The 23493-nt window shown below is 46.0% G+C and overlaps 3 protein-coding genes and 1 long non-coding RNA gene across 7 annotated transcripts in view; 1 reads left to right on the forward strand and 3 right to left on the reverse strand.

The window, feature by feature from the left end:
- The window catches only part of ZNRF3 (zinc and ring finger 3), a 66853-nt gene extending 65293 nt beyond the window's left edge, over positions 1–1560 (reverse strand). The window contains exon 1 of the mRNA XM_030286100.4: positions 1115–1560. Coding sequence (XP_030141960.3) covers positions 1115–1549 — 435 coding nt within the window. The 5' untranslated portion in view covers positions 1550–1560. The remainder of the gene's footprint in view (positions 1–1114) is intronic.
- Positions 1561–2551: 991 nt separating this feature from the next.
- LOC115497382 (uncharacterized) lies at positions 2552–11995 on the reverse strand. 2 transcript variants are annotated; one of them, XR_005981981.2, is made up of 3 exons: positions 11830–11995; positions 9695–10205; positions 2552–4711 (listed from the first exon to the last, which is right to left on the reverse strand). It is a non-coding gene; the product is annotated as an uncharacterized lncRNA (long non-coding RNA). The 2 variants fall into 2 exon arrangements; XR_003962935.4 differs by lacking the exon at positions 2552–4711 and having other exon boundaries at positions 5719–10205.
- A 318-nt stretch (positions 11996–12313) lies between these two features.
- Positions 12314–15339, forward strand: XBP1 (X-box binding protein 1). 2 transcript variants are annotated; one of them, XM_012578114.5, is made up of 5 exons: positions 12314–12602; positions 12684–12780; positions 12855–12983; positions 13452–13615; positions 14341–15339. In XM_012578114.5, exons 1-5 carry the CDS (start codon positions 12394–12396, stop codon positions 14528–14530), a joined length of 789 nt encoding a protein of 262 aa, XP_012433568.5. In that variant the 5' UTR covers positions 12314–12393; the 3' UTR covers positions 14531–15339. The 2 variants fall into 2 exon arrangements, with proteins under 2 accessions (XP_012433568.5, XP_041575339.2); XM_041719405.2 differs by having other exon boundaries at positions 12315–12602; positions 12855–12999; positions 13506–13615.
- A 1275-nt stretch (positions 15340–16614) lies between these two features.
- CCDC117 (coiled-coil domain containing 117) lies at positions 16615–23433 on the reverse strand. 2 transcript variants are annotated; one of them, XM_002194691.7, is made up of 5 exons: positions 22868–23427; positions 22222–22272; positions 21646–21879; positions 20134–20271; positions 16615–19602 (listed from the first exon to the last, which is right to left on the reverse strand). In XM_002194691.7, exons 1-5 carry the CDS (start codon positions 23158–23160, stop codon positions 19350–19352), a joined length of 969 nt encoding a protein of 322 aa, XP_002194727.6. In that variant the 5' UTR covers positions 23161–23427; the 3' UTR covers positions 16615–19349. The 2 variants fall into 2 exon arrangements, with proteins under 2 accessions (XP_002194727.6, XP_030141592.4); XM_030285732.4 differs by lacking the exon at positions 20134–20271 and having other exon boundaries at positions 22868–23433.
- Positions 23434–23493: the final 60 nt, after the last annotated feature.

The following is a 23493-nucleotide window of genomic DNA, read 5'->3' on the forward strand; positions in this document are numbered from 1 at the left end:
TTCTCTGAAAAATTACCTTACATCAGCAATTTGGCCTCACAACTCTTCTGCTTTCAAGAGAACTTTTATAAGAAATCATCCCAGCTGAAACTGTTTTGAAATATCAGTCACTCATAAGCAGTACTCATTACTTTAAAAAAAAGTTATTTTAATAGTATTTGTTTTTGTAGGGCTTTAACAGTTGTTTCTATAACCTACTTGCTACCAGCTAGATTCTTGTAAGTTTTGTATGTATATTTACATGTGTATGTATGTGTACATATGCATACATATATGGAACGCAAACAAACCAACCCCACAGCTGTTAAAGAGAAATAAAGATTGCTATTGGCACTTGCTTAACAGTTAAAGAGAAATAAAGATTGCTATTGGCACTTGCTTAACAGTCAAACTTACTAAAACACCACTCAAGTAATTTTTCTCTACTTAGCCAAAAGGGGAAAAAAATAAAGTCAGCAATTACAGGCAACTACAAAGGAGTAAGATAATCACTTCGAGAGTTTCAATAAGAGTAAAGCAAAGACGAGAAGCATTTCTCCGCTGAGCAGGTCAAGCCCAGCTCCGCACGAAGCGCGCCGCGGTGGGAGCCCGGCTCCGAGGGACCCCGAGCGCCGCAGTGCCGGCTCCAGCTCCGTGCGCCGCCGGCCGCGGAGCGGCCAACCACGGGCACAGCCCGGGGGCGCAGCACCCCACTACTGCCGCGGCGTTTTCAGCCCGGGCCCCCCCGCGCCCGGCCGCCCCCAGAGCGGAGCAGCCCCGCACAGCCCCGGGACCGGCAGGGGCCGCCCGGCGCGGCCCCGCCTCCGCCCGCCGGCCCCGCGCCCAGCGGAGGGGCGAGCGGAGCGGAGCGGAGCGGAGCCCGCCGCGCGTGTGAGGCGGCCCCGGCTCCGCCCGCTCCCGCCGCGCGGAGCCCGCGCCGCGCGCCCGGCTGTCAAAGCGAGGCGGCCCGGCCGGGCGAGGCCGGCGCTGGGCCTTTGTGCGCGGGCGCGCATCTGTCACCGCGTCCCGGGCCGCGCGGCGCACGTGGGGCGGCGGGCCCGGCCCCGCTTTGTGCCGCAGGTGCCGGGCCCGCGGAGCCATCTTGGGGCAGGCGGCGCCCCCCGGCCGCGCTCACCTGCACGATCTCGCCTTCGGCGCTCAGCGTGGCCCCCGCGCGGGAGAAGCGGCCCTGCAGCCCCGTGGTGTAGGTGGTGTAGTCGCCGCTGGGGCTGGACTCGAAGAGCACCACCTCCACGAACGCCGTCTCCTTGCCCAGCGCCGCGCCCGGCGCCGCGGCCAGCAGCACCCCGAGCAGCAGCAGAGGCGGCGGCAGCGGCGGCACGGGCAGCGCCGCGCCGGCCCCGCAGCCCCTCATCGCGCGGCGGGAGGAAGCGGCGCCCCGCCGCCGCGCATCTCTCCCGAGCGGCTCCAGCTCCGGGGCCGGGGTCCCGGGCCGGTCAGCGTCCCATGGCAGCGGCCCTCCCGCCGCGCTGCGCCCCGCTCCTCGCTGCCGCGCTCCCCTTCCCTCGCCCCGGCTCCTCTCCGCCCTGCCAAGCCGCTTCCCTTTCATCTGCTCCACGTGACGGCCACCACGGGGTTATCCCCGCCCTCCGCGCCGCGCTGACCCGCTCGGTCCCTCCCGCCGTGCACACACACCGCCCGCAGCCCCGCTGGGCCCGGCCGAGCCCGGCGGTTGCCGTGGCTGCCGGCGGTCCGGCCCGGCTCGGCCCGGCCCCGCGAAGGTCTGAGAGCGAGCGGCACTCGGGACGGCCGTGCCGGGATCGGCTTTCCACGCGGCCGGGCCTGCAGGGCCGGGACGCGAAGGGCAGCCACGGCGCCTGTGGCAACCGCCCGGGCCCGCGTCCGGCGGTGCCGGGGCTCCCGCGGTGCCCAGCTGCGGGCCTGGGCCCGTAGCGGGCCGGTCGGGCCGGCTCCCGGTGCTCCCGCGGCCGCCGGCCGTGCCCCGTGCTTGTTCGGCGCGGGTCCCGGCGCGGTGGCTGTGCGGGCAGCCCCGCCGGTGGCACAGCCCGGGTGGACGGGCCCCGGCGGGCGGAGCAGTGCCCTGGCAGCACTCGTACCACAGGCACCCATCCTCCGCACAGACACCGCTGCGCTGCCGTGCCAACTATTCGCAAGCGGCACCCGGCGTGCTCCTCGTTTGTGGTTAGGGCAGGAGTGGCTGACCGGACCCCCCTGATCCCAGCCTCCCGAATCCGAGTTAGGGGAGGTTGGGTTACCTGTGCGCTTTCGCTTGGCTGTTAAGTGTGAGTCTACAAAACCTACATCAATTATGAGGGGAAAATGTGTTGGTAATGATTTTTGTTGCAGTCTCCCACAAGAACTGGATGTCAGCCAATTACACATTCTTCCATTAAAAGTATGTACAGCTAAGTCATGGAACTCATTAATACATGGTGTTGCACAGCCTAAAAATACAACTCAGTGACAAGGAGAATTGAGACAAACTGATCCAAGATCCCTTGTTGGCTATGAAACACAATGTTTGGAAACACAGCCCAGCCCTAACTCACTGGCAGAAGAAATAATACCATAGCCTACAAATGGCCAGCTCTTTTCCTAAATATACTTTATTACAGGTATACTTTGTTCCAAGGTAGTGTCTTGCTTAGCATGACACAGTGAGCAAATATTAACACATCATGGAGGATTTCTTCTTGGCAAAGGGTCAAGAAGGGATTGCAGGACCATACACTCTGGGCTCCTACAGTAAGCCACAAAACACCCACCTAAGACTACGGTACAGTGGATCAAAGGCTACAAAACTATTGCATATTTAGAAAGGGAGCTGGAAGGGACATCACTGTGGTGCACTATGCAAATTTAGATGTGGTCAACAGGTGCAAATTTTTGATTACAGGTATGTTTCACTACAATTTCTGAAATGCATGGTCATCTAGTGTACTAAATAGAAGCATTTTTTAAATCCCTTTAGTGCAAACTACCTCTACTTGATTTTCCTTCATCCATAAGGCAAATGACTGATGCTCAGTCAACATACAGTCTCCTATATTACAATCAGCCTAGGAACAGCTGAAACTGTCTGGAAACTACCTATGGAAAAAGATGTGAATGTGGCTCTAGACAGTAAGTGGACAGATCCTATGCCCAAAATAAGAATTGCTGAAGATGTGATCCATTCCACTTGGACTACAAACACAGCAAAATTGCCTTGGAGCAGCCTCACAGTCAAATACTGAGGAGTGATATGAGGCACTAGGTCTCAGGTCACCAAGTTCCCTCGACTTGGGCAGAAATCCAAGCAGGAAGTTACAGGAAGAGAATGGACTGTCTATCATTAAAGCATTGAATATTTCTAATTGGCATCCTGCCCAGTTGGCAGTATACAGTTCACAATTCAGTTATGCCATAATACTTCAGATATGTTTTCTTTTTTTTTTTTCCTCGGAATAACAAACTGAGGCCCAGGGTCTAAATACTGAAGTCTCAAGCATTTATAACTACAGCTGAGGACAGTGAGAGCTGTGATTTGAGCAAAACTAAATTATGTACAATGCCAAATGGTCTGAGAAAGCATTCTCTAGGCACTCAATCTCTTCTTTCAAGTAACTAGTGACAGAACCAGAGGAAAAACTTCAGGTTTCATCAGGGGAGGCTTAGATTGGATATTAGGGAACATTTCTGCATGGAAAGAGTTGTCAAGCATTGGATCAGGGGGCCATGGATAGAGGTGGAGTCACCATCCCCCTGAGGGATTTTAAAGATGCGTGGATGTGGCACTTGGGGACTTGGTTTAGTGGTTTAGCAGTGCTGGAGGAATGGCTGGACTCAATTGTCTTACAGATCTTTTCCAACATAAACAATTCTATAATTCTATCTCAGAAGCAGGCAATCAACACTAGAGGATGCTTTTGACACTGAACTTCCTACATCTCATTTCCCTTGCAATGGAATGGATATTATAGAACCCTCCTCCCTCTGCTTTTGAGAGAAAACAAAGTTAGTGAAGTAGCTGCATAATACATGTACAATATATATACAATACATACACAATCACAGTGTGATGAACATTATAGAAAAAGCCCAAAACAATTTCCTCAGAGCAGACCTGCTATCCACAGGAAGGATAAAAAAGCCTGGTTGTCTCATTCACACACCCAGTGCAGTTGTTTTCAAGAGCTGATAACTCGGACTACTGCCCACATTCCCTATATGAATATGAAATAAGCAGAGCTTATTTCCTAAGTAAATGATATTGGTGTAGCTCTTAATAAGCAATAGTAACAAGTGCTGTCCTTTCCCCAGTAAATTCAAGGACGTGTACACGCCTGCCCTTTTTCTCTGCGACAGAATTGCGCAGCACGGAGTTTTAGGGCTGACTGGGAGCTTTGCTCAGCCACACCCTGCCGAGAACCGCGGAGCTCTCGCTCGGAAGGAGCCGCGGCAGCTCCTGAGGCCGCCGGGCGCGGGCGGGGAGGGGCGGCTGCACCGCGGCGCGGCCACCGGCAGGTGTCCCCCGAGGGCCACCGCGCCCGGGCTGCGGGACGGGCCGGGGCGGCTGCGGAGCCCCGAGCGGGGCGGGACGAGTCCGGCAGCGGGAAACGGCTTCAAATACCTCCCACAGCCTTGCATCTTCACCTTCAGCACCTTCAGCACCTTCAGCACCTTCAGCACCTTCAGCACCTTCAGCATCATCATCTTCTTCATCTAGCATCTGCAGGCTTTGGATGCACTTTGGACCTGAAAGCCCATCCTGTATTTATAGAAGTGATGCTTTCATCGTTATCATAAATTATTCTAAATTTAAGTAACAAAGCATAGCTTGTCAGCTTAATTAAAGTAACAAAAATCAGTGGGTATTTGTACTAGGAAAAACACGTGGAAAGTGGCTTTGCTTCTTGCTATTTAAGGTTTGGAAACACAATTCGTCCAAGTAAATCACCATCAAAGCAATGCAAAATGGCCAACTGCCTAGCCACAACAACTTTGATTATAACATTTTTTCGTGAACAAAATTTGTAGTTAATGTTTGAATAGTTTAAAGTTTCCAATGCTTTAAGCAACATGTAGTCTTTTAAATCTGCATGAAGGGGAAACATGGTGATTGGGGAATCCTTCACCTCTCTGCACATGTAATTTTCTACTGAAGGTTAAAAATAATAATGAATCAGGTCTGTAAAACTGAATTATGTAGGTTGTACTGAAAATACCCTTATTTAGATAAATTCAGTCCTTTCTTTTTGCAAACTATTGCCCAGTACACAGTACAAGCTCAAATAAGAGTTGCAAGACAATACAGCCGTGCTTGATGCTTTCCTTCAGAGTCTTCACCAGGCAGGTACAGCAGATCATGTTGCCAAAAGAAGAAAAAAAGGATTCTTAGAAACAAACTTAGGAAATTATTTCTATATGCTTTTTGGTCATCTAAAATCTCTGCAAGGGGTGGCTGGAACAGAACGGATTTGGAAAAAATTTGGAGCCATATTTTCCAAGATTCTCAGTATTCATTCTGCAAGAAAAACCCTCAGATGCATCCATACCAATGTCTTTCACTGTGCTGCTGTGTTCCTGAGTTTGCTCTGTATCACACCTACTCACTTTCAGTTGTAGTTGCACTAAATCCCTAACTACTGTTAGTTTCATGTGTTCATTAGGTCAATGCTTAGCAGTTTCTTCATTCATAATATTGAAGAAGCTGCTAGTGAAATTAAATATAAATAACACACCCTGTATATTTCACATATTTATATACAATCTAGATACTGACACTTCTGTATTTAATTCAACATTGCTATTAGTGTTTCTGGGATAAATATAGGGTACAAGCTGCTGTTCATGAAGCCCTAGTTCAAGCAATGATATAAAATGAACAATATTTAAACATTGCAGAATAAATTTGAACCACATGGTTAAAGTGTATGATGTATCAGCTGCTAATACTAATTGCAATATGAAGAACTCTATGCTAAAGCCAAAAAATAGATTTCAGTGCTTCTGAGTACCAAAAGCAAAAAACACTCTTCAAATGTCACTGGCTAAAATGAAGGCACTCCCACATTAACAATGGATTTGTTTCATGTGATAGTGAGTTAAGAAATTACTTAATCTATTTCATCTTGGGTTACCTATTATATTAATGACCCACCTAAGTTAAAAAATCTGACTGGCACTTTAATTAATCACCTTAAAACACTCTTTTTCCACATTCAACTATTAGTATAGGATCTATTTAATTAGTAGATTAAGGTCTTTAGCTGTCCCTGCCTATTTACATAAGAGTTATCATTAAAGTCAGTGCCAACAAAGCAAATCAGTGAGGATACCAGAGACAAACCATAATAGACTTGTCCCTCTCTGAACACCAGCTGCTACCCTGTGCTCTCTGAGGAATCAGCAAATCAAAACTGTAGCAGGCAGGAGATGGATGATTCTGACAATATCCCCCACATTTTGGGTCCTGCTGAACCTATGCTGAAACAGAACTGATTCCTAACTTGGCATTTCCTAATAATTTCCTCTTCTCTTACAGGGTCACATGACAGCTGGAGACAGGGTTCTGCATACAAAAGGGCACCCAAATGGAAGAATATAAGGAAATAAATTCAAAATTACAAAACAGGAAAGCTTCCAGGACTCTCAGGGGCTCTGGACTTCTAAAATAATTTCAAAGCCTAGGGAAGGTCTAAGAAATAAGAAAAGGTTTTCCCTTTCAAATGCAGGCACTGCTCCAAAGAAGAGCAGGCTTCTGCCAACAGGAAGCAGCCATCAAGTTTTCCTAAGCGTGGTTGTTTACCTCCCTGGGTATTTTCCAAGAAGAGGTTCCAGTTCTGAACCAGGATGTGCAAACAGAGAAACTTACTGGAACAGGAGCTTTTAGGTATGTGAGATTTCAAGTTAAGTGTTTTCCACAGAAAGCTTGCTCAACATGTGGGACACTGGCACAAAACCCAGAACAGCACTGTGGGTTCCCTGGGACAGCACAGCAGCAAGTTCAGTCTCTCCTGTACTGGCCCAGAACATTCAAAGCTTCACCCCAAACAATGCACTTGCTGCATCATCTCAAGTCAGTGTAGGACCTTTACCTTTTTTCTTTTGCTCGTGACTACCACCTCTAATGTGTCAAAGAGCATCAGTGTACAAAGGTGAGCACAACACCTCCTTGTGCTCAACTGTTCGAGCACAGATGAGCACAACTGTTGTGCACAGGAGAGCACAACACCTCTCTGTGCACAGCTGTTGTACAGAGGTGAGCACAACACCTCTCTGTGCACAACTCCTGTGGCATCCCCCAGAATCTCCAAATCCTGCATACTCTGCACAACTCTCTGGCTCACATTTTCCTGCCAGCAGGAGGAGAGAACCCTGCGGGGGAACACTGTGCTTGGGACCAAGCTAGAAAGAGAAAAGCCAAAGGGATGAAGTAGGACTACACATGGAAATAGGTACTACAATCAGATAAACCACAGCAAAGCACCAGAGCTGCCAACAGCTGGATTTTTTAAACGGAAAGGGAACCCATGCAATGAAAGCAGAATCAATAGAGCAATAGAAGAATGGTGTGGGAAGGGAATGAGCCAAATTGATTGGAAACAGAAGCCAGAACTACTAAGCAAAGCCTGAATGACAACTGCAACCTCCTCTTGACCTGTGGGATTCCTGCAGAGATCAGGGGTGCCCACCAAACAGATTACCTGACCTGAGCCCATTTTCCTGGCTAAGTGACCAAAGCTGTTTGATTCCCAGCTGGAGTCTCTCAGGGACTGGCAGATGGCATAAACCTTCCCAAGGGCATCCAGTGGCTATGTATAAAGATCTATTTACATTACTAATGTTTGCAGAGTTTTCCAGTAACCTTTCACTCTTCCAGAACTGGGCATAGGCTTGCCAGTCTTTCTGTTTACTGTGATGTGGATATCTTGTCTTCTTTTAAATTCCCATCAGTGGTTTGCTCCAAGCTCTGAATGTGCACAAGAAATTTCCTTCTCTGTCTGACAGAAAGAATCAAATCAAGAGATCTTTATCTCAAAATACTGCCATGTCCTTATAAGTGGATAGATTTTCCCTTTATATCAGCATTCCTCGGCAGTGTGATAGGGATTAGGAAGCTGTCTCTACACTGGGACCTTTGCTGTTTAATAAACATGTCTGTTTTCTGGAAAAAAATAGTAAATTGGCAAAAAATTGCATCTGCTAAAAAATTATATACATTTGTTCATTTCTGGTCTTGCCTGATACCAGTGAATTCTTGAGTTTCAGAGGAGTCTAAAATGAAGCAAATTGGAATTAGAATGCAAGTGAAATTCAGGGGGAAAAAAACACTATGGAGATGCAAAGAACATTGTGAGCCTTTCATAGAGATTGCTTGATCTCAAATTTACTGTTAACACTCAAAAAGACAATATATCATTAGACTGTTTTAAGAAAAATCTCTCATCTTGTATTCTGTAACAATAGCAAAAGGAATTACACACACAAAATGTGTGAAACATGAGATTATTTTGTTGCCAAACAATCTGTGATGTAAAGAGGGCACTACAGAAGAAGGCCACAATGGAGGTTCATATTTTCTAAAAGTTAATCAGTTGCTATACGTGCATCTACACCTGGCTTTTGGGCAGTGTGCTCCTAATGTCCCTTTTTTTTATGAGGTACTGCATTGAAATTTATTGCTGCTAAGCTACCATTAAACCTGGAATAGGGCACAATCTCTTTGTATGTGGGCAATAGAATTGAACTACCCAAGGAGGCTCCAAGGTGAACCTCAGTGCCTATGGCTGTTGGGAACTCCTGTAGCACTGAAGGGAGACCCTCTTTTCCTGAAGAAAAGCCTTATAAAAGGCCTGCTTTCTAGTCAACTTGCAGAATTTGTTCCAGAAACACTGATAGTGTTGCCTGAGTTAACTCAGACTTCTTTTGTGAACCAGAAGCAAGACTTCATTGACTATGGTGATGGGAGAACCAACCCTATTGTGTGGGGAGGCAGATAACCCTAAAAAGGGGCATTTGAGACATCTCTGTGACAAGATATGGGCTGCCTGAGCCAGCTGATGCTGCCTGCAGTGCTTGGGACACTGCTATGGGGAAAATACAGACAGAATTCCTGCAAGAAGGCCTGAAGGTATTAGAAGAAGTGCAACAGGAGTCACTTCAGGTACAGGTGTACCACAATCAGCTAGGTCAGAGGACTGAACCATAAAGAGACCAAGTAAGACTCTCCAGCCTACGGGCCTTTGGCCCACAACCAAGACCTAAGATGGAACTCAGGCAGACCTACCTCACTCTTCCTTGAAATTCTGGGTAGTTGGAAGTACCAGTAACATGTGGGTGGAACATGAGGACAGGAGGACAGGGAACTGGAATGCAGGGCACACATATGTTAGGAGAATCATGGTTTAAAGTTGAACTCACTGTGTCTTCTCCATGCTTTTCTGGTGGTAACCTGGGAACAATCACAGAAACCAGTGAAGCAGAATCCCAATAACTTATTAAGTATTAATGGAGAAGGGATGAGAGCTGAGTGAAAATCACCTTTCTGAAAGGTGTGCTTGTGGCAGTGTTAAGAGAAAGGAAAGCCATGCAGGCAGGGTGGAAGTTCTTTGCAGTAGCCAGAGGATACAGATTCTGCATATTCCCTGAGACTGAGAGCACTAAAACTTTGAAAGATGCACTCCTGAATCCAAATGTGTAATGACAAAATTTAAGAATAAGTAAAATTAGTTTACAGGTTTTGAATTACCTTGTTTTAGGCTGCTAAACAGGTTCTCTTCTCATTTAATCAGCTATTGATACAGGAATGGGAACACTCCAGCTGTTGTCAAGAACTTGGAGGCCTGGGCCACCATCCAAGTATTTTCAGACACACATTTGGCAAGCAACCTCTTTCTCAGATTATGATTGTCAGGTAATCTTTTCTGTATGCCCACCTCTTCCATTTTACTTTCCTCCTCTATTCCCCCTTTTTTCATGTATAGATAACATTGAACACACATTTCTTTCTCTGTATCTGAGATTACACAAGGGTAAAGCCTCTCCACCTTCGTTAAACAAAATTATTTCCTCTGGTGGGTTGGCCACCTGGAACATAAAACATAAAGCTATTTTAGCAGGAACTTATGTGGTTTCTGGCAGGACAGCAAACAGTATCCTCATTGGCACATCCTTGGTGGTAGTGCTGAACCCCCCAGCGGGGTGAAGGCAGGGTGAGAAGCATTCTTGAGTCACGTGGATCACAGGATTAAATCCAATGACTGAAAAAAAGAAAAATACAAAGACTGAAATGTGTAAACAGTGAAGGGGAGGAAAAAAAAGTAGAAATCAGAATTAAACTTGAAGCCTTTTTGTTAAAAGTCTTTGAAAGGGTGTCATAGTGTAAGACCAACTTTACGGACCTTTTCTTAGGCTCTCTCTTACCCAGTGACTCAACCATATATTTAATAAAACACTTTATATATCCTAATGGTAGTAACATAATATTTGTGAGCCTAAATATATTCTCAGCAACTGCACCATCTTCTTAGTACTACTAAAACCATTCAACAGGACTAGAATGCAGGGTGTCATGCCCTTCTTTTTCTAGCTATTACTGCCAACACTAATGGATGCTGTTATTATATTCAGTAACAATGGACACCACCAGTGCCAAGGGCAGCTTCCACTTTTGTTGGTTACACATCACTGTGAAGTAGCTCAGGCACCATTACTTGCACATATGTCCCTGCACTTCTGTGGTTTATTCATGATCACATGAATAAACCACAGCATGCTTTTCATGGACTCTGGTTCCACATAAAATTAAATAAGAAAACTAAATCACCTGCAAACAGAAGGTTAGGATTTTTCTTCATTCATAATACCAAGACATATGGATATCTTTATGATAAATTATATCATGATAAATCAGATCTCCCCGGTATAGCTGTAAATATTACAAATCAACAATGTATGGCAGCCCTGTTCACCCCCTTCAACACTTTTCTTGCAAATAAGGGCAACTTGAAATGGATGTCTGAAATCAGAAGCAGTTATTAATACTGAATCTGCATTTTGGTAGAAAAACGTAACACTTTAAAGTGGGAATTAGAATTACAGAAGAAACATGAGTCCAAATCCAGAAGAGACATACAAAAGAGAAGCAGTATCTCCAATGGCCAGTATCTCAGGGGCTTAGCAGGACCCGAACAAACAATTTTTTGCACTCCGATTAAAAGGCTAATTGAAAAATCGCCATGTTTTTCACAAAGGTGTCGAAGTAGAAAGATGAACTTTCAGCCTTAGCTCAATGTCATGCTGCAGTGCATAAGAAAAGAACAAACACGAGCTCACAAATGCAGTTTGTTCTCTGTATCATGAAAGCCTGGCAGAACTCCAGTGCTGGAGTAATGCCAAACCAGCGCACCAGTGTCTTTGATCTTCTAAAGCTTGTGTTTTCCTTTAGTGTTTAACATCTCAACTAATTTAAAACCAATGTACAAATGGCTTTCAGAAATAACTGTGAGCAGCCAAAGTCTCGACATTTCATAACTATTCAAGTCGTTGGCAACTGTCGCAAGAGGAAACGCGGAAAGCTCCAGGCAGTGCAAACACCCTCGATGCCCGGCACGGCTGTGCCTTGCTGCCCGCAGGTTGCTGAACACCTGCATTCCCATGGGCAGAGTATTTCTCGGCTTTCTACCTACAAAACTTTTGTCTGAACCCCAGATCTACCAGATCTGGCACCAACCCATCACGGCAGGGTGATTTCCTTCGTCAAACGCCACAGAAGTGTTCACTTCACTCCCAAACAGCACCGCTGCTTCTCAGAACAGCCTGGGTGTGACACCCCTGAGGGATTCCTGCACGGTCCCCTGCAACTCCCACTCATCAATCACTAACCTCGCTGCTTTTTTGGTCTTCTTAGACTAAACAGCTCATTCTTATAGTATCTGCTACAGCTCCATTCGTGGCACTTGTGCTCCGCATTATTATGCTTGTGACTATTTGTGACAGACCGGCTCCGGAATGGAGACCAAAGAGAGACTTCAGCTGTATCGCCACGTTAGGCTCCTCAAGGAACCGGTCAACTTCAGCCACCGCCATGGCGGGCACGACACGGCACGGCAGGGCAGGGGCACAGGCACGGCACGGTTGGCACGGTTGGCACGGGTCTCCGGTTCCCTCGGTTCCCTCGGGCCCCTCACGGCCGTGCTCTGCCCCACAGCCCCTCACAAGCCCCGCCCACCGCCAGCGCCACACCGCCCGCAGCCCTCACGTCTGATGCAATTCGCTTCCCCCCTTGCTCGCGGCCTCGGGCCAATCACGGGCTCTCCCGGCCTTGGCGTCACTCCTCGCAGCCAATGAGCGAGAGCCACGATGGTAGAAATCCGGGCGGGGCGGCGCGGGGCGCAGACGGCGGCGCTGGTGACGCCGGCGGCGTGTCCGCTGTTCTGCCGTGCCGCCATGGCAGCGCTGCCCGGTGCCGCGGCCCCGCGGCTGCTCCTCATCCCTAGCAAAGCGGCTGAGGCTCCCGGCCCCGCGGCTGCCCGGCATCTCTCCGTTGTCCTGCCGGCAGGAGCCGACCCCGGCCTCCCGGGGATGGAGACCGCGCAGCCGGCCCGCAAGCGGCAGCGGCTCACGCATCTGAGCCCGGAGGAGAAGGCGCTGCGCAGGTGAGTGGGGGCGCGCCGGGAGGGCTGCGGCTGTACTTGGCGGGGGTAAAGTGTCCCGTTGACGGCCGCTCTGCCCCGCAGGAAGCTGAAGAACCGCGTGGCGGCACAGAGTGCCCGCGACAGGAAGAAGGCGCGGATGACAGAGCTGGAGCAGCAGGTGGTGGAGCTGGAGGAGGAGGTAAGGGGCTTGGGGAGATAAGGGGATGGAGGAGGAGGAATGGAGTGGCCTCCCTGCCTCACGGCTCTTTGCAGAACCAGAAGCTGCTGCGGGAAAACCAGCTCTTGCGGGAAAGGACGTGTAACTTGACGCGGGAGAACCAGGAGCTCCGCTGCCGCCTGGGTTTAGATGCTCTGAAGACGGAGGAGGATGACGAGTTCCAGGTGAGCCGCGCTGCTGGCGTGTCCGCCCCGCTCCCCGGGCAGCCTCGGAGCTGTGGGCAGGGATATGGCGGAAACACCTTTGTCCTCAATATGGAGGCTGGCCTGAAACTCCGCGGGTGCCACGTCGGAATGGGTAACGCGGGATGTAGAGAGCTGACTAGTTCCAGGCTGTTTTAAGACAGTTTTTTACCTTATAGAAATGAAGCCAAAACTGTTACGGTCACGTAGGTGTGTCTCAGATGTGATGGAGAGGGTTAGGCTTTCATTTAAAAGTGTCAAGCAAAATAAAGTGCAAGTGTAGGGAAGCTTCAGCTAACTCTGAAATTACCTTACCTTCAGGTTCCTACAGAACAAGTAAATAGAGAATTTTGTGTTGGAAGCCCTAGCAGAAAAATGATGATCTTGAAGATCACGTACTGTGGTGCCTGCCAGAACATTTGCAGTGACTGAGTTTCTGTCTTGGTACAGATTGTGAAGGAATCCCAGGTGGATGAGATCGGATTGGTGACCGGGTCCGCTGAGTCCGCAGCACTCAGACTACGTGTTCCTCTGCAGCAGGTGCAGGCCCAGCAGTCACCATTTCTGATAGTTTCCACATGGATTCTGATGGCAGTGACTCTTCAGACTCTGAGGTGAGCATCCAGTCCTATAAAAATTTCCCATGAAATTTGGAACCACTGTAGATTTAAGACTTGTGTTGTAACGTTTTGATGTTAAATCATTTGATGATTTCTATTCATTCCAAATCTTGGAATGCCATGTCAGAACAGCTGTGTTAGCCTGTGTCCCATAAGTACATGAGTTCAGCAACACCCACATGAAAAAACCCAGTCCCCACAGCTTTAGTCATGTGCAAGTCTGCCTAAGGCAGGTTTTGGTTTGTGCTCTGTGTAGCCAGCAGGCACTGTGCTGTTTGTACTTGATGGGTACGGTATCTCAAGGAGCTTCTAATAGTGGCTGTAAATCTCAAATGCATGTATAATTCCCTGGGGATTGCCAGTACCTTTACAAAAAAAGCTGTAGGCAAAGAATGACTGTGCCCTGGCACAGATTGCCCAGAAAGGTGTGGAGTCTCTGTCACTGGAGACAGTCAAGAACCATCTGATGCAATCCTGTGCCATGTGCTCTACAATGACTCTGCTCGAGCAGGGAAATTGGACCAGCTGTGACCTAGTGTGGTCCCTTCCAACCTGGCCTATTCTGTGGATTTAACTGTGTGTTTGATGATATTCTTGGTAAAACAACTGTGATTGCATCAGTGTTTATTAACTTCCACGTGGAGGTAATAGATGCTACATTTCGTGTTTGGCTTTAGCAGTAATAAACTGTCTCTCTAAAACTGTCTTTCATTTTGCAGTCTGATCTCCTCTTGGGCTTTCTGGACAGTCTGGACCCAGAGTTGTTTCTCAAATATGCTGGTTCAGAGTCAACGTGCCTGGAAAAGCTGGACGAAGAGATCTCTGGAGAAACAAATTCCATACCTACCGCCCTCTCTCCCTCTTTGGGGTCCCCATCAGCTAAGCTGGAAGCCATTAATGAACTCATAAGGTTTGATCATGTGTATACAAAACCCCTAGTAGTGGAGATTCCTGTTGAAGTGGGCAACCAAACCAATATGCTAGTGAAAATTGAGAATGAAAACTTCTCTTCATCTGACGACAAGGCCGTCCCTGAAGTCCCGGTGTCTGTGAAGAAGGAACCTGTAGACAGCTTCATGCCTGAACTGGGCTTTTCTCATCTGCTTTCTTCTTGTCATAGCCTTGAAGCCTCAAGCTACCTGTTGGATGGTTGTAGTGACTCTGGGTATGAAGGATCCCTGTCGCCCTTCAGTGATACATCATCCCCGCTTGGCGCTGACCATGCGTGGGAGGACAGCTTTGCCAAGGAACTCTTTCCCCAGCTCATCAGTGTCTAACCTGTAGTGTTAACTCCCTGTGAACAGCTGTCCTGGCAGGATATCAGCGATGCCCCTTTGGGGTGTATGTGGGGAAAATCAAGTCCATTCAGAAAAGTGTTTCTCATCTTTACCATGCTAGTAGATGGTATGAAAAAGCCAAGGGTGTCCTGTCCTGCCCTGGCAACTCCCCAGTCAGTGTTGGCTTAGGAGAGAGGCAGGTTTGTTTCTCAAGAACTTGCTCATTCTCCATGAACCTGAAAATGGTTTGATTTCCAGTTAACATTTTAACACCAAAAACTAAACTGGGATATTCATGTATGGTCAACTGGGCTAGACCTTAATAGTCTCTAAGTCTTACAGCTTCACTAAATGCTTGTTTTCCATTTGCTATGTAGAGTTGCTTTGTCCATTTAATATTTAACTGTATTGGTGCAATTAAAATGCAGTGCAGCTCACTGACCCTGTTTTGCTTTAGAACTCAGTGGAGAGGGGAGAGTATCTGGGCCTTGGAGAATTTAAGTTCAGGTCTCTCAGTGCCTCACCCTGCCACAATGCATGGAGGAGCACTGCTCATAAGGTGTCTGCAGCTGGATGCTTCAGCAGTTCCCTTTTGGGGGCACTGGGTGGGGTAGATGGGTTTGTGTGAGGGCCAGAGCTACTGGGGCAAAACCTTTAGCCTCTGTAAGGCAGGCATATGGTAGGAGCTTGAAGTCTGAATATTCAAAAGTCAGGGCAGTGGTGGCACCCTGGTGGCCAGTAATGCTGTCCAAAATTCTCAGTCTGAAGGGAGGTGGGTGTGAGACAGACATGGTGTGAAAATGGTTACAGATTCTGTATTACCACACAAAGTCCTGAAGCATCCAGTGCACTTGGTCAGGAGCTAATTTCAAATACCACAGCAGGACTTCTCATTGTCCACATCCATTTGCTCCTGTATCCAGCACAATATTAAAAACATCTGGAGAGACAAATTTCATACTGAAAATAAGAGAGCTATTGCAGGTGTTGGCACAGCTGTTCTCAGTTTCAGTGCTGTTTCACATTTTGCATTCCATTTTGACAAAAATAACTTGGGGTGGGGAAGAAAGAAAACCAGAGATGTTTCAGTAACATTCAAGGTGACAGGACTTGGCAAGTTTTATCCTGACTTACTGCAAAAACTGGGTCCCACAACAACCTGTTAATAGTTACTGAGATCTCTTCCACTAAAACACAGAAGCAGTTCTTGTTTGACATGCAGAAGCCTACTACCATTCAGAATTCCTATAAACAGTAGTATTTTCTACTGGAATTGAGTCCAGTAATATGGTACACAAAAAAAGCAAAAGTCTTACCTTCCAATAAAATTACTAAAATCTGAATTTAAAAGTTTTCTCTAACATTAAGAATACCTAGCTTGCTTAGTTCTGAATAGTTTTATTCTGAAGTAAAATGAATTATCTCAAAACAAAAGCTATAGCAACACTTATTGGTAGCCCTATTGCTTTGTCAGAGGCCTTTGGGTCATGACAGACTTAAAATAACTCTTCCTTCCTGGCAGCTTCAGGTTTATTCAATTCTGCTGTTGCCTTCCCTTGTCCTGCTGAATACTGTAGAGGAAAAAAGGGGCATGCCTTTGACATAACACAGATACATTCAACTCTTAAGCCAGAGGTGTACTTTACTGCCCAGCTGAAGGACTGCACATAGGCTCCCAAGATTTTTGTCACTCTTACCAGGAATGAAACAGTCATCTAAAAACTATTTTAGAAAATTTATTGAAAACTGACATACAAAGGGTGATTTGGTCCCAAGAGAAGACAGACCAGAATCGGATCTTTCGTATTTCAAAATAATGTTTTTCCTAATACTGCATCGCATTTGCCATCCCATTTGTGAACAGCATTAATAAAAGTCTTTTAATGAAGACAACAACAAATGAAACTCACAAATACAGAAGTCTGTAAATGCCCACAGCTTGATCTCTCATCCAATCACCCTCTCCAAGTGCTTGCTATAGCAAGGATCTTGCTCAGTGCTTGTCACTTGTTTCCCACTCTAACCCACTCTTCTCTCAATATAAGCAACTCAACCTCACTGTCTCCTATCACAAGGGCAGAAATGCATTGTGAAAAAATGAAAGCAAGTGTTTTCTATAAAAACAAGCTTCTTAGACAACTTCTTTTCTCCATCTCATAGTCTTTGTCAACAGTGCACCACTCTATTCTTGTTTTAGATGGCAGGAAACAGGCTAGTGATGCCCTATTGGCATTGAATTAAGAGGAGAGACACCTCTGAAAGTCAACCTTTGGTACAAAGCTAGCAGGAAAAAAGTATGCTTAAAAGCAATCTACAACATTTTCTTATTCTGCAAATCTGATATAATATTTGGTGTTTTAAGATGAAAACAACTGCATCATTTGATGTATTTATGCCTCCCACATTTTTTTACATCTTCTGTTGCAGTTTCAGTGTTGCTGAGATGGTTTCATCACATTTTTGAAATTTTCATCCTTTTTTTTTTCAGTTTATTTAGGATTCAGAGCTTTCACCCAAAATACTTCCAACTTTGAACTTTCACTATAATCCAGCAAGCTGAAAACCAGTTACTTACTTGGAGACATCACATTTTCTACCTGCAGTGACTACAGCCTTCTCCAAACTGACTGCTTTTTGTTCTACTCAAGTACTGGAGCACGACAAAGGCTGTAGGTTTTAAAGACATCCAGCAGCTTAATAATATGTAAGAAATTTTACACAGCTCATGCAAAAGATTTATAGCAGACCCTGAAATGAAATTAGGCATTATAGCAAGATAGGCTGCACATGTTCTTCAACTTAATAACCTTCCAGAATGGTACAGGTGTATACTGGTTTCCAGAGTAATACCTAATCAAAAGCTGGAGTGTTTTTAGTGAAGCTCTAAAATGCTTTATCAATGAGATGGAAAATTTCAGACAACCTTCAACAAAAGCAGCAAGATAAACAGGGTTTAACAAACAGGTATCTTTCTAACAACCAGAAGGAAATAAAGGATGACTGCAAAAAGAGAAGATAGATTTTAAGCTTTTAACTATGGGTTATCCAACAGTAAAGAATATGCCAAGGATTACCTTTTAGCTGTGCAGAGGAAGAGTAGATTTTCTTACATGAGCAGCTGTGTTACTATGTACTTGCTGCTTTATGTTAGCAATATGTCCAAACCAGACTGGGACATAGGACTCTGAATAGAACCTGTTACTTGGAAAGGGATTTCTTATGAAAAGCCTCAATTCAGGTATCTCTGAGAAAGCTCAAGGACTTATGAACAGAAGATAAAACCCTTAAACAAGTTAAGAAAACCTTATGCATAAGGAACTGCTGTGCATTGAGAAAAGGTACAAGCAATAACTCATTGTGAATTCCTTTCCTTGGCACACTATGCAGGGTAGAATACTCTTTTGGCATACATCTGTATAAACAATGTGATGCTATATTATTGGTACATACTGTGGCTTACATTTTATGTCTAGATTCTCTCAGGAAAAAGACAGGCATCTCCTTTACTTCACCAGCAAAGGCTGGGACTTGGATACAGACAATAATCCAGCATTTGACCCTTCTAATGGCAGCAAACAGCCATTATCCCTGTTATCTGATTTACTTATGTTTATCCAAATTAATGGATGCCATCCATTTCATCAGAAGTTACACTGTCTTCAACTGACTTTCCAACTCCATGCATACAAACAATCTCAGCACAATGTAAAATGTGAATCTCTTTGCTGAGAACCACTTTTCTCCAAACTTTGCATTGTTTGGGGAGGGCAACATCAAAAACCCAAATAAAATTGAGAAGCCAATGAACCAAAGATGACTGAAGTTAGCAGGTATCCTGCAAGTTATAACTGCTGGCTTTACTTTCTACAAAGCAAAAGACTTAAACTCAGCTGTAATATTCCCTCCCTACCACTCCATAGATTGTGTAATTCCTACATCTGAGTTTACATCAAGTTCAAACAAACACGATGGTGTGAAAAGCTGTATTACCAGAGGGACTTCAAATCTGTCACTAGATTTGAAGATATTTCTTCCTTTACATTTTGTAATTCAAATTAAACCAAATGGCCAACCATAGTATGTGCACCAGTTTCAATGGCTCAGTAAGAAAAAGGTGTGGCTTAAGCCACAGTTATATTCAGTATTTGGATTTTATGCTTTACCAAGGGCAATTAAGAGGATATTTCACCATGAAGCAAGATGGAAAGCAACTTCCCTGTTCCAAAGGCCTCTGAATTACCTTATCAGTAAAAATAAGAATATTTAACAGATTGGAACACAGAAATCTTAGGGTGTTTCTGGCCACCCTATGATTGTGGTGTGCTTATGACTGTTAGTAAGAAAACAAAAACAAATAATGTAACTTCAGATTCACACATCAAACCAGAAAAAAAAATAAACATCAACAATAAGCATCAGAAGCTCACCACTTCCAGTCTAAAATCTGGCATCTACAACTCCATTTCTTCTTCTGCACACCCAGATATTCCCAAACTAGCATATGGATCTGGAGACATGGCAGTCTGTTGTGATCCAGGGAACGTTTCAGTCTGTGGGTCAAAAGGAGCTCTTGGTATTGGCTGCTTAGCTTGACATACTTCTGTACTCTGCTGCTTGAAGTTTTTAACAGAAACAGACTTCAGTTTATCTGTCATAAATTCAGGAAGAGGTTTCCAAAGCACAAGCTCCATAGAAGGACGGCTCCTAGAAGGGATGGAGTTTCAGTAAATTTAAGTTCTCCAAGCACAGCTATTAAATGCAGAAGACCTGTATCTTGATCCTTTGAGCTAGCCTGAGACCACATTCCAGAAATATATACCTTCCCCCCCCCCTCCATTAAATTTCCTCTTCCCTAACTAGTTCCATTATTTCTAGTTCTAACTCTGTACTTCCTCTCTTTTTTGCACCAAACTTGACCACTGTTGGTCACACTTCAAGATCTTCTCATTTTGGAAATTCATATACATGAAACCAAAACTGATACTGGTTCACTAACAAATTTCACTCTGTCGACATGAGGAGTACCAAACACATACTTGATGACCACTACAGTTACACTTATTTCTTTTGTACATTAGGACAGTTTTTCCTATTTTTAACCAGATGAATGGTCTGTTATACAATGTTGGCTGCATCACGCAGTAATCAAGGACATCTCCATAAACATGAAACGAGGTCTCTCTTTTCATTTGCACATGTTAGCTACATAGCACCGTGATTTCCTCCAGAACTTACATAGATTCTATTATTTTCTTTGTCAGGACTTCACCAAAATCCCTCTTCATCCCTTTCTTAAGGGTATCTGACAGGATAAGAGTGGGCAGATTGCTAACACTTCCATCAGCATGAACTTCCTCATCTTCATCAATTATCCTGGGAATGGAGGGGGAAGAGGGAGATAAACACTATTGAGCATACTGTTATCAGGAACATCCACTGCAGACTACAGTCACGTCTACATGCTCTGCTCTGTGCAGATCTCTGACCTGGGCTGGGTACCAGAAGCAGCAGGGCCACGAGTCTCTCTTGGGCCAAAATAGCCTGACAAGGACTCATCACAGAAGCCACTTGAGCAGCAATGCCACTTCTGGTACCTGAGCTATTTGTTACCCCTGTCTTATCCCAGCAGTGTCAGTGCCAACATACACTGAGAGAAAAGAAACAAATTCCCTCCAAGGGAAACACTGATTCAGTCACGTTACACAAGTGAGTCTCAGCTATGCAGCTGCTTCACCTGCTCAATTCACCAAAATGGATTTTGAGAATTATTGCAAAGGTACTGAAAATAGTGCTTTGCTTTTCACAACATTGTGCCAGCTTCTGAGATTAAATCAGCACAAATTGTTGAAGTGTTTAGAACAAATGGAAGAATCTCCTTTGTTTTTGGTTTTTGTTTTACAGAAACTTTAGCAGTGTAGCTGGGAAGAATAGGGAACAATCCTCCAAGAAGACCAAAGCAGACATAGACAGATAATAGAGATATATTTCACTACTCTGATTTACCCATTTAAAAAATAAGTCTAACAGTACCTTGCTTCTCCTTTTGCATCATCTATGGAGTAATCTACCAAAAATCTTGTTTTAAAATTTCTATAACTTTTGGCTTTTCTAATCATCTGCAGTGGTCATTTTAGATATTTTGGAATACCAGCTCCTCTGCAATCAACTGATACATACACATGCCATTCCCAGAAATCTTTCAAGGGCCAGAATGCACAGTAAATTTATTAAAAGACTACAGCAGACTGTCTGTAGCCACCCAATTACCCCACACTAGACCATCAGCAAGATGAATCTCAGCCTTACTGCACATGTGCAGAGAGACCTCTGTGGTTCATGCTGCCCCCTCTCCACTGACAAATTCACATCTATTTTAAGTTTAAATCACAGAACAAGCTGCAGTTGGTTGAAAAAAACTGAGCTCAAGCCTGAGCAGGTAAATGTTAGAATTTGAGCTTCTGGATGCCCACAGAAGAGCATTAAACCCCATTATGGTATATTGAAGCTGCATAATGATTGTGAGCAGGGTGTTATTTACTCAGCATCTCCTGCTCTAGCACCCTCCATTTCAGATCAGCCTGAAGATTCACAGAACCATGGGTAGCCTAAAATGAAATCATTTGTACAGAAGGTTCACCTTAGACTTACAGCAGTGTTATCACACTGCTGAGTGCTAGATTTACCCCTGAATGCCCACCAAAAAAGGGAAAGCTCAGCAAAGCCAGGCTACTCAATCCCTGCATTTACCTGTCCTCAATTTCCTGAAGTTTCCTGCGAGCAACCTCGCATTGCTGTTCCCCCATTGTCTGATCCATTTCTTCACAGGGAATTTCTAACATGGCAGTTTCAGGACCGCTGCCACCATACTGACTTGCTACCTCCCCAGCTGCCTGCTGACCTGCACAAAGAATCCATTCTTCAGTGCTGGGATTCAAAGGGCAATTTTTGGCTCCTGTCAGTCTCTTCTTCCGCACAGGACAGCTAGGAAACAAAGTAAGTTTACAATTGTCAGAAAAAGAAACGTGGCACTCTACAGGAACAAATGTAAAGTGCATTTCAGCAGCATTGACACATTATGGCAAAGCAACCTCAACAAAGAAAATAAATCCACATTACTCTTAGTAAAATGCGAGTGCCTATTCAGGAAAATCAGTGTCACACATTTAATTAGGTAATAGAAATGGATTTGGGCTCATGTACAATTCAAATGGAAAATGACAGAATTTCCTTCCTGTTTGTATTGTAGGTGAGATGTGCTCAAGTCTCTTACAAAACAAAAAGCAAATCAAGATTTTTCAGGCTATAAAATACAAATTAATTTACCCTTCTGCCTCTTCTTCTAGCTTATGCTTCTTTCCACATCGCACAGAGACACTACAAAAGAAAAACAGTTACTTGGCTTCAAATCTTATCTTTTGGTTACACGGATATTTTCAAACAGTATTTTCCTCCCTTTGAAAATTTAATCTGAGATCAACAGTCACAGTATGTCACCAGTTGTGATGGGAGTAAAAGTTTGGGACAATAAATGGCCAATTTGTTCCAAAGGCAGTCAAAGGCGGCTGTAATTGCTCAGTTCTCTGAACAGAATTCCACGTTAACTTCTTCTCCTTTCATAATTTAGTTTTCCACAAAGGGCAAGACCAATTTTTGCTAAAATTCAAACATTTCAAGAAGCAACACATAACCCAGCTTGAATCTGTTAACACTTTGTATCACATGGATACTAAAAAAAAATACTGAAACAAATAAATAAGTTTGAAAGTATGCAATGACGATACACTCCATCTTGCCTTTTAAAATAATCCTTCATCCCCCACCAGCCAGCTTCAAGGTCCTTAGCCGAGCACAACACAATTTTCTAACCTCCCACCAGCTCCAAGGAAACAAATCCCAGCGGCCTGGACAAGCACCCGCCGCAGTTGCCCACTGCCGGCCCCGGTGCTGCGGGAAGGGCTCTGGCACTTACTGGCTGCGGCTCCTGCAGAAGGAGCTCACCGGGGCCGCCGCCAGCCCCGCGCTGTGGTTGCCCAGTGCGGCCAGGGAGGCCAGCTCCAAGCTGCTCTGCAGGCACAGGCCGGAGGATCCGTCCACGCCGTCGCTTCCGATCCCTGCCATGAGCATCCCGGGGGGCTGCAGACGGCCGTGGCCGCCGGCTAAGGGCTGAGGGCCGAGGCGGTCCGGGGCAGCGGCCGGCGCCGCGGAGAGCTCCACGGCCGGGCCCGCCGGGATGCCCTGACAGGGTCTGCCTAGCGCTGCCATTTGCTGCTGCTGCTGCTGTGGGGGAGAAAGCGCACATCAACGCCGCGATCCGCCCTGCCCGAGGCGCTCCCTCAGGAGCCGCGCACGAAACCTCCTCCGGCCGCAGCGCTCAGCCGGGCCGGGCCGGGCCCGCGGCGGCGGCCACCGCTACAACCGCTCCTTCCAGGCCTTTCGCCGCGATCCGATAAGCACCCGCGGGCACTGTGGGAGCTGTAGTCCCGGGCTCTGTGGGCCCTGTGGGAGCTGTAGTCCCGGGCGCTGTGGGCCCTGTGGGAGCTGTAGTCCCGGATGCTGTGGGAGCTGTAGTCCCGGGCGCTGTGGGACCTGTGGGAG

Source organism: Taeniopygia guttata, chromosome 15, assembly GCF_048771995.1.
Source record: "Taeniopygia guttata chromosome 15, bTaeGut7.mat, whole genome shotgun sequence".
In the NCBI taxonomy this organism is placed as follows: Eukaryota; Metazoa; Chordata; class Aves; order Passeriformes; family Estrildidae; genus Taeniopygia; species Taeniopygia guttata.

Coding starts and splice junctions, on each gene's coding strand:
- XBP1 (XM_041719405.2), top strand. CDS start 12,394: ATGGCAGCGCTGCCCGGTGCCGCGGCCCCGCGGCTGCTCCTCATCCCT. Junction 12,603..12,683: donor GAGGAGAAGGCGCTGCGCAG/GTGAGTGGGGGC, acceptor TCTGCCCCGCAG/GAAGCTGAAGAACCGCGTGG. Junction 13,616..14,340: donor GTGACTCTTCAGACTCTGAG/GTGAGCATCCAG, acceptor TTCATTTTGCAG/TCTGATCTCCTCTTGGGCTT.
- CCDC117 (XM_002194691.7), bottom strand. CDS start 23,160: ATGGCAGCGCTAGGCAGACCCTGTCAGGGCATCCCGGCGGGCCCGGCC. Junction 21,880..22,221: donor CTAGAAGAAGAGGCAGAAGG/GTAAATTAATTT, acceptor TTTGTTTCCTAG/CTGTCCTGTGCGGAAGAAGA. Junction 19,603..20,133: donor AAGAAAATAATAGAATCTAT/GTAAGTTCTGGA, acceptor CATCCCTTCTAG/GAGCCGTCCTTCTATGGAGC.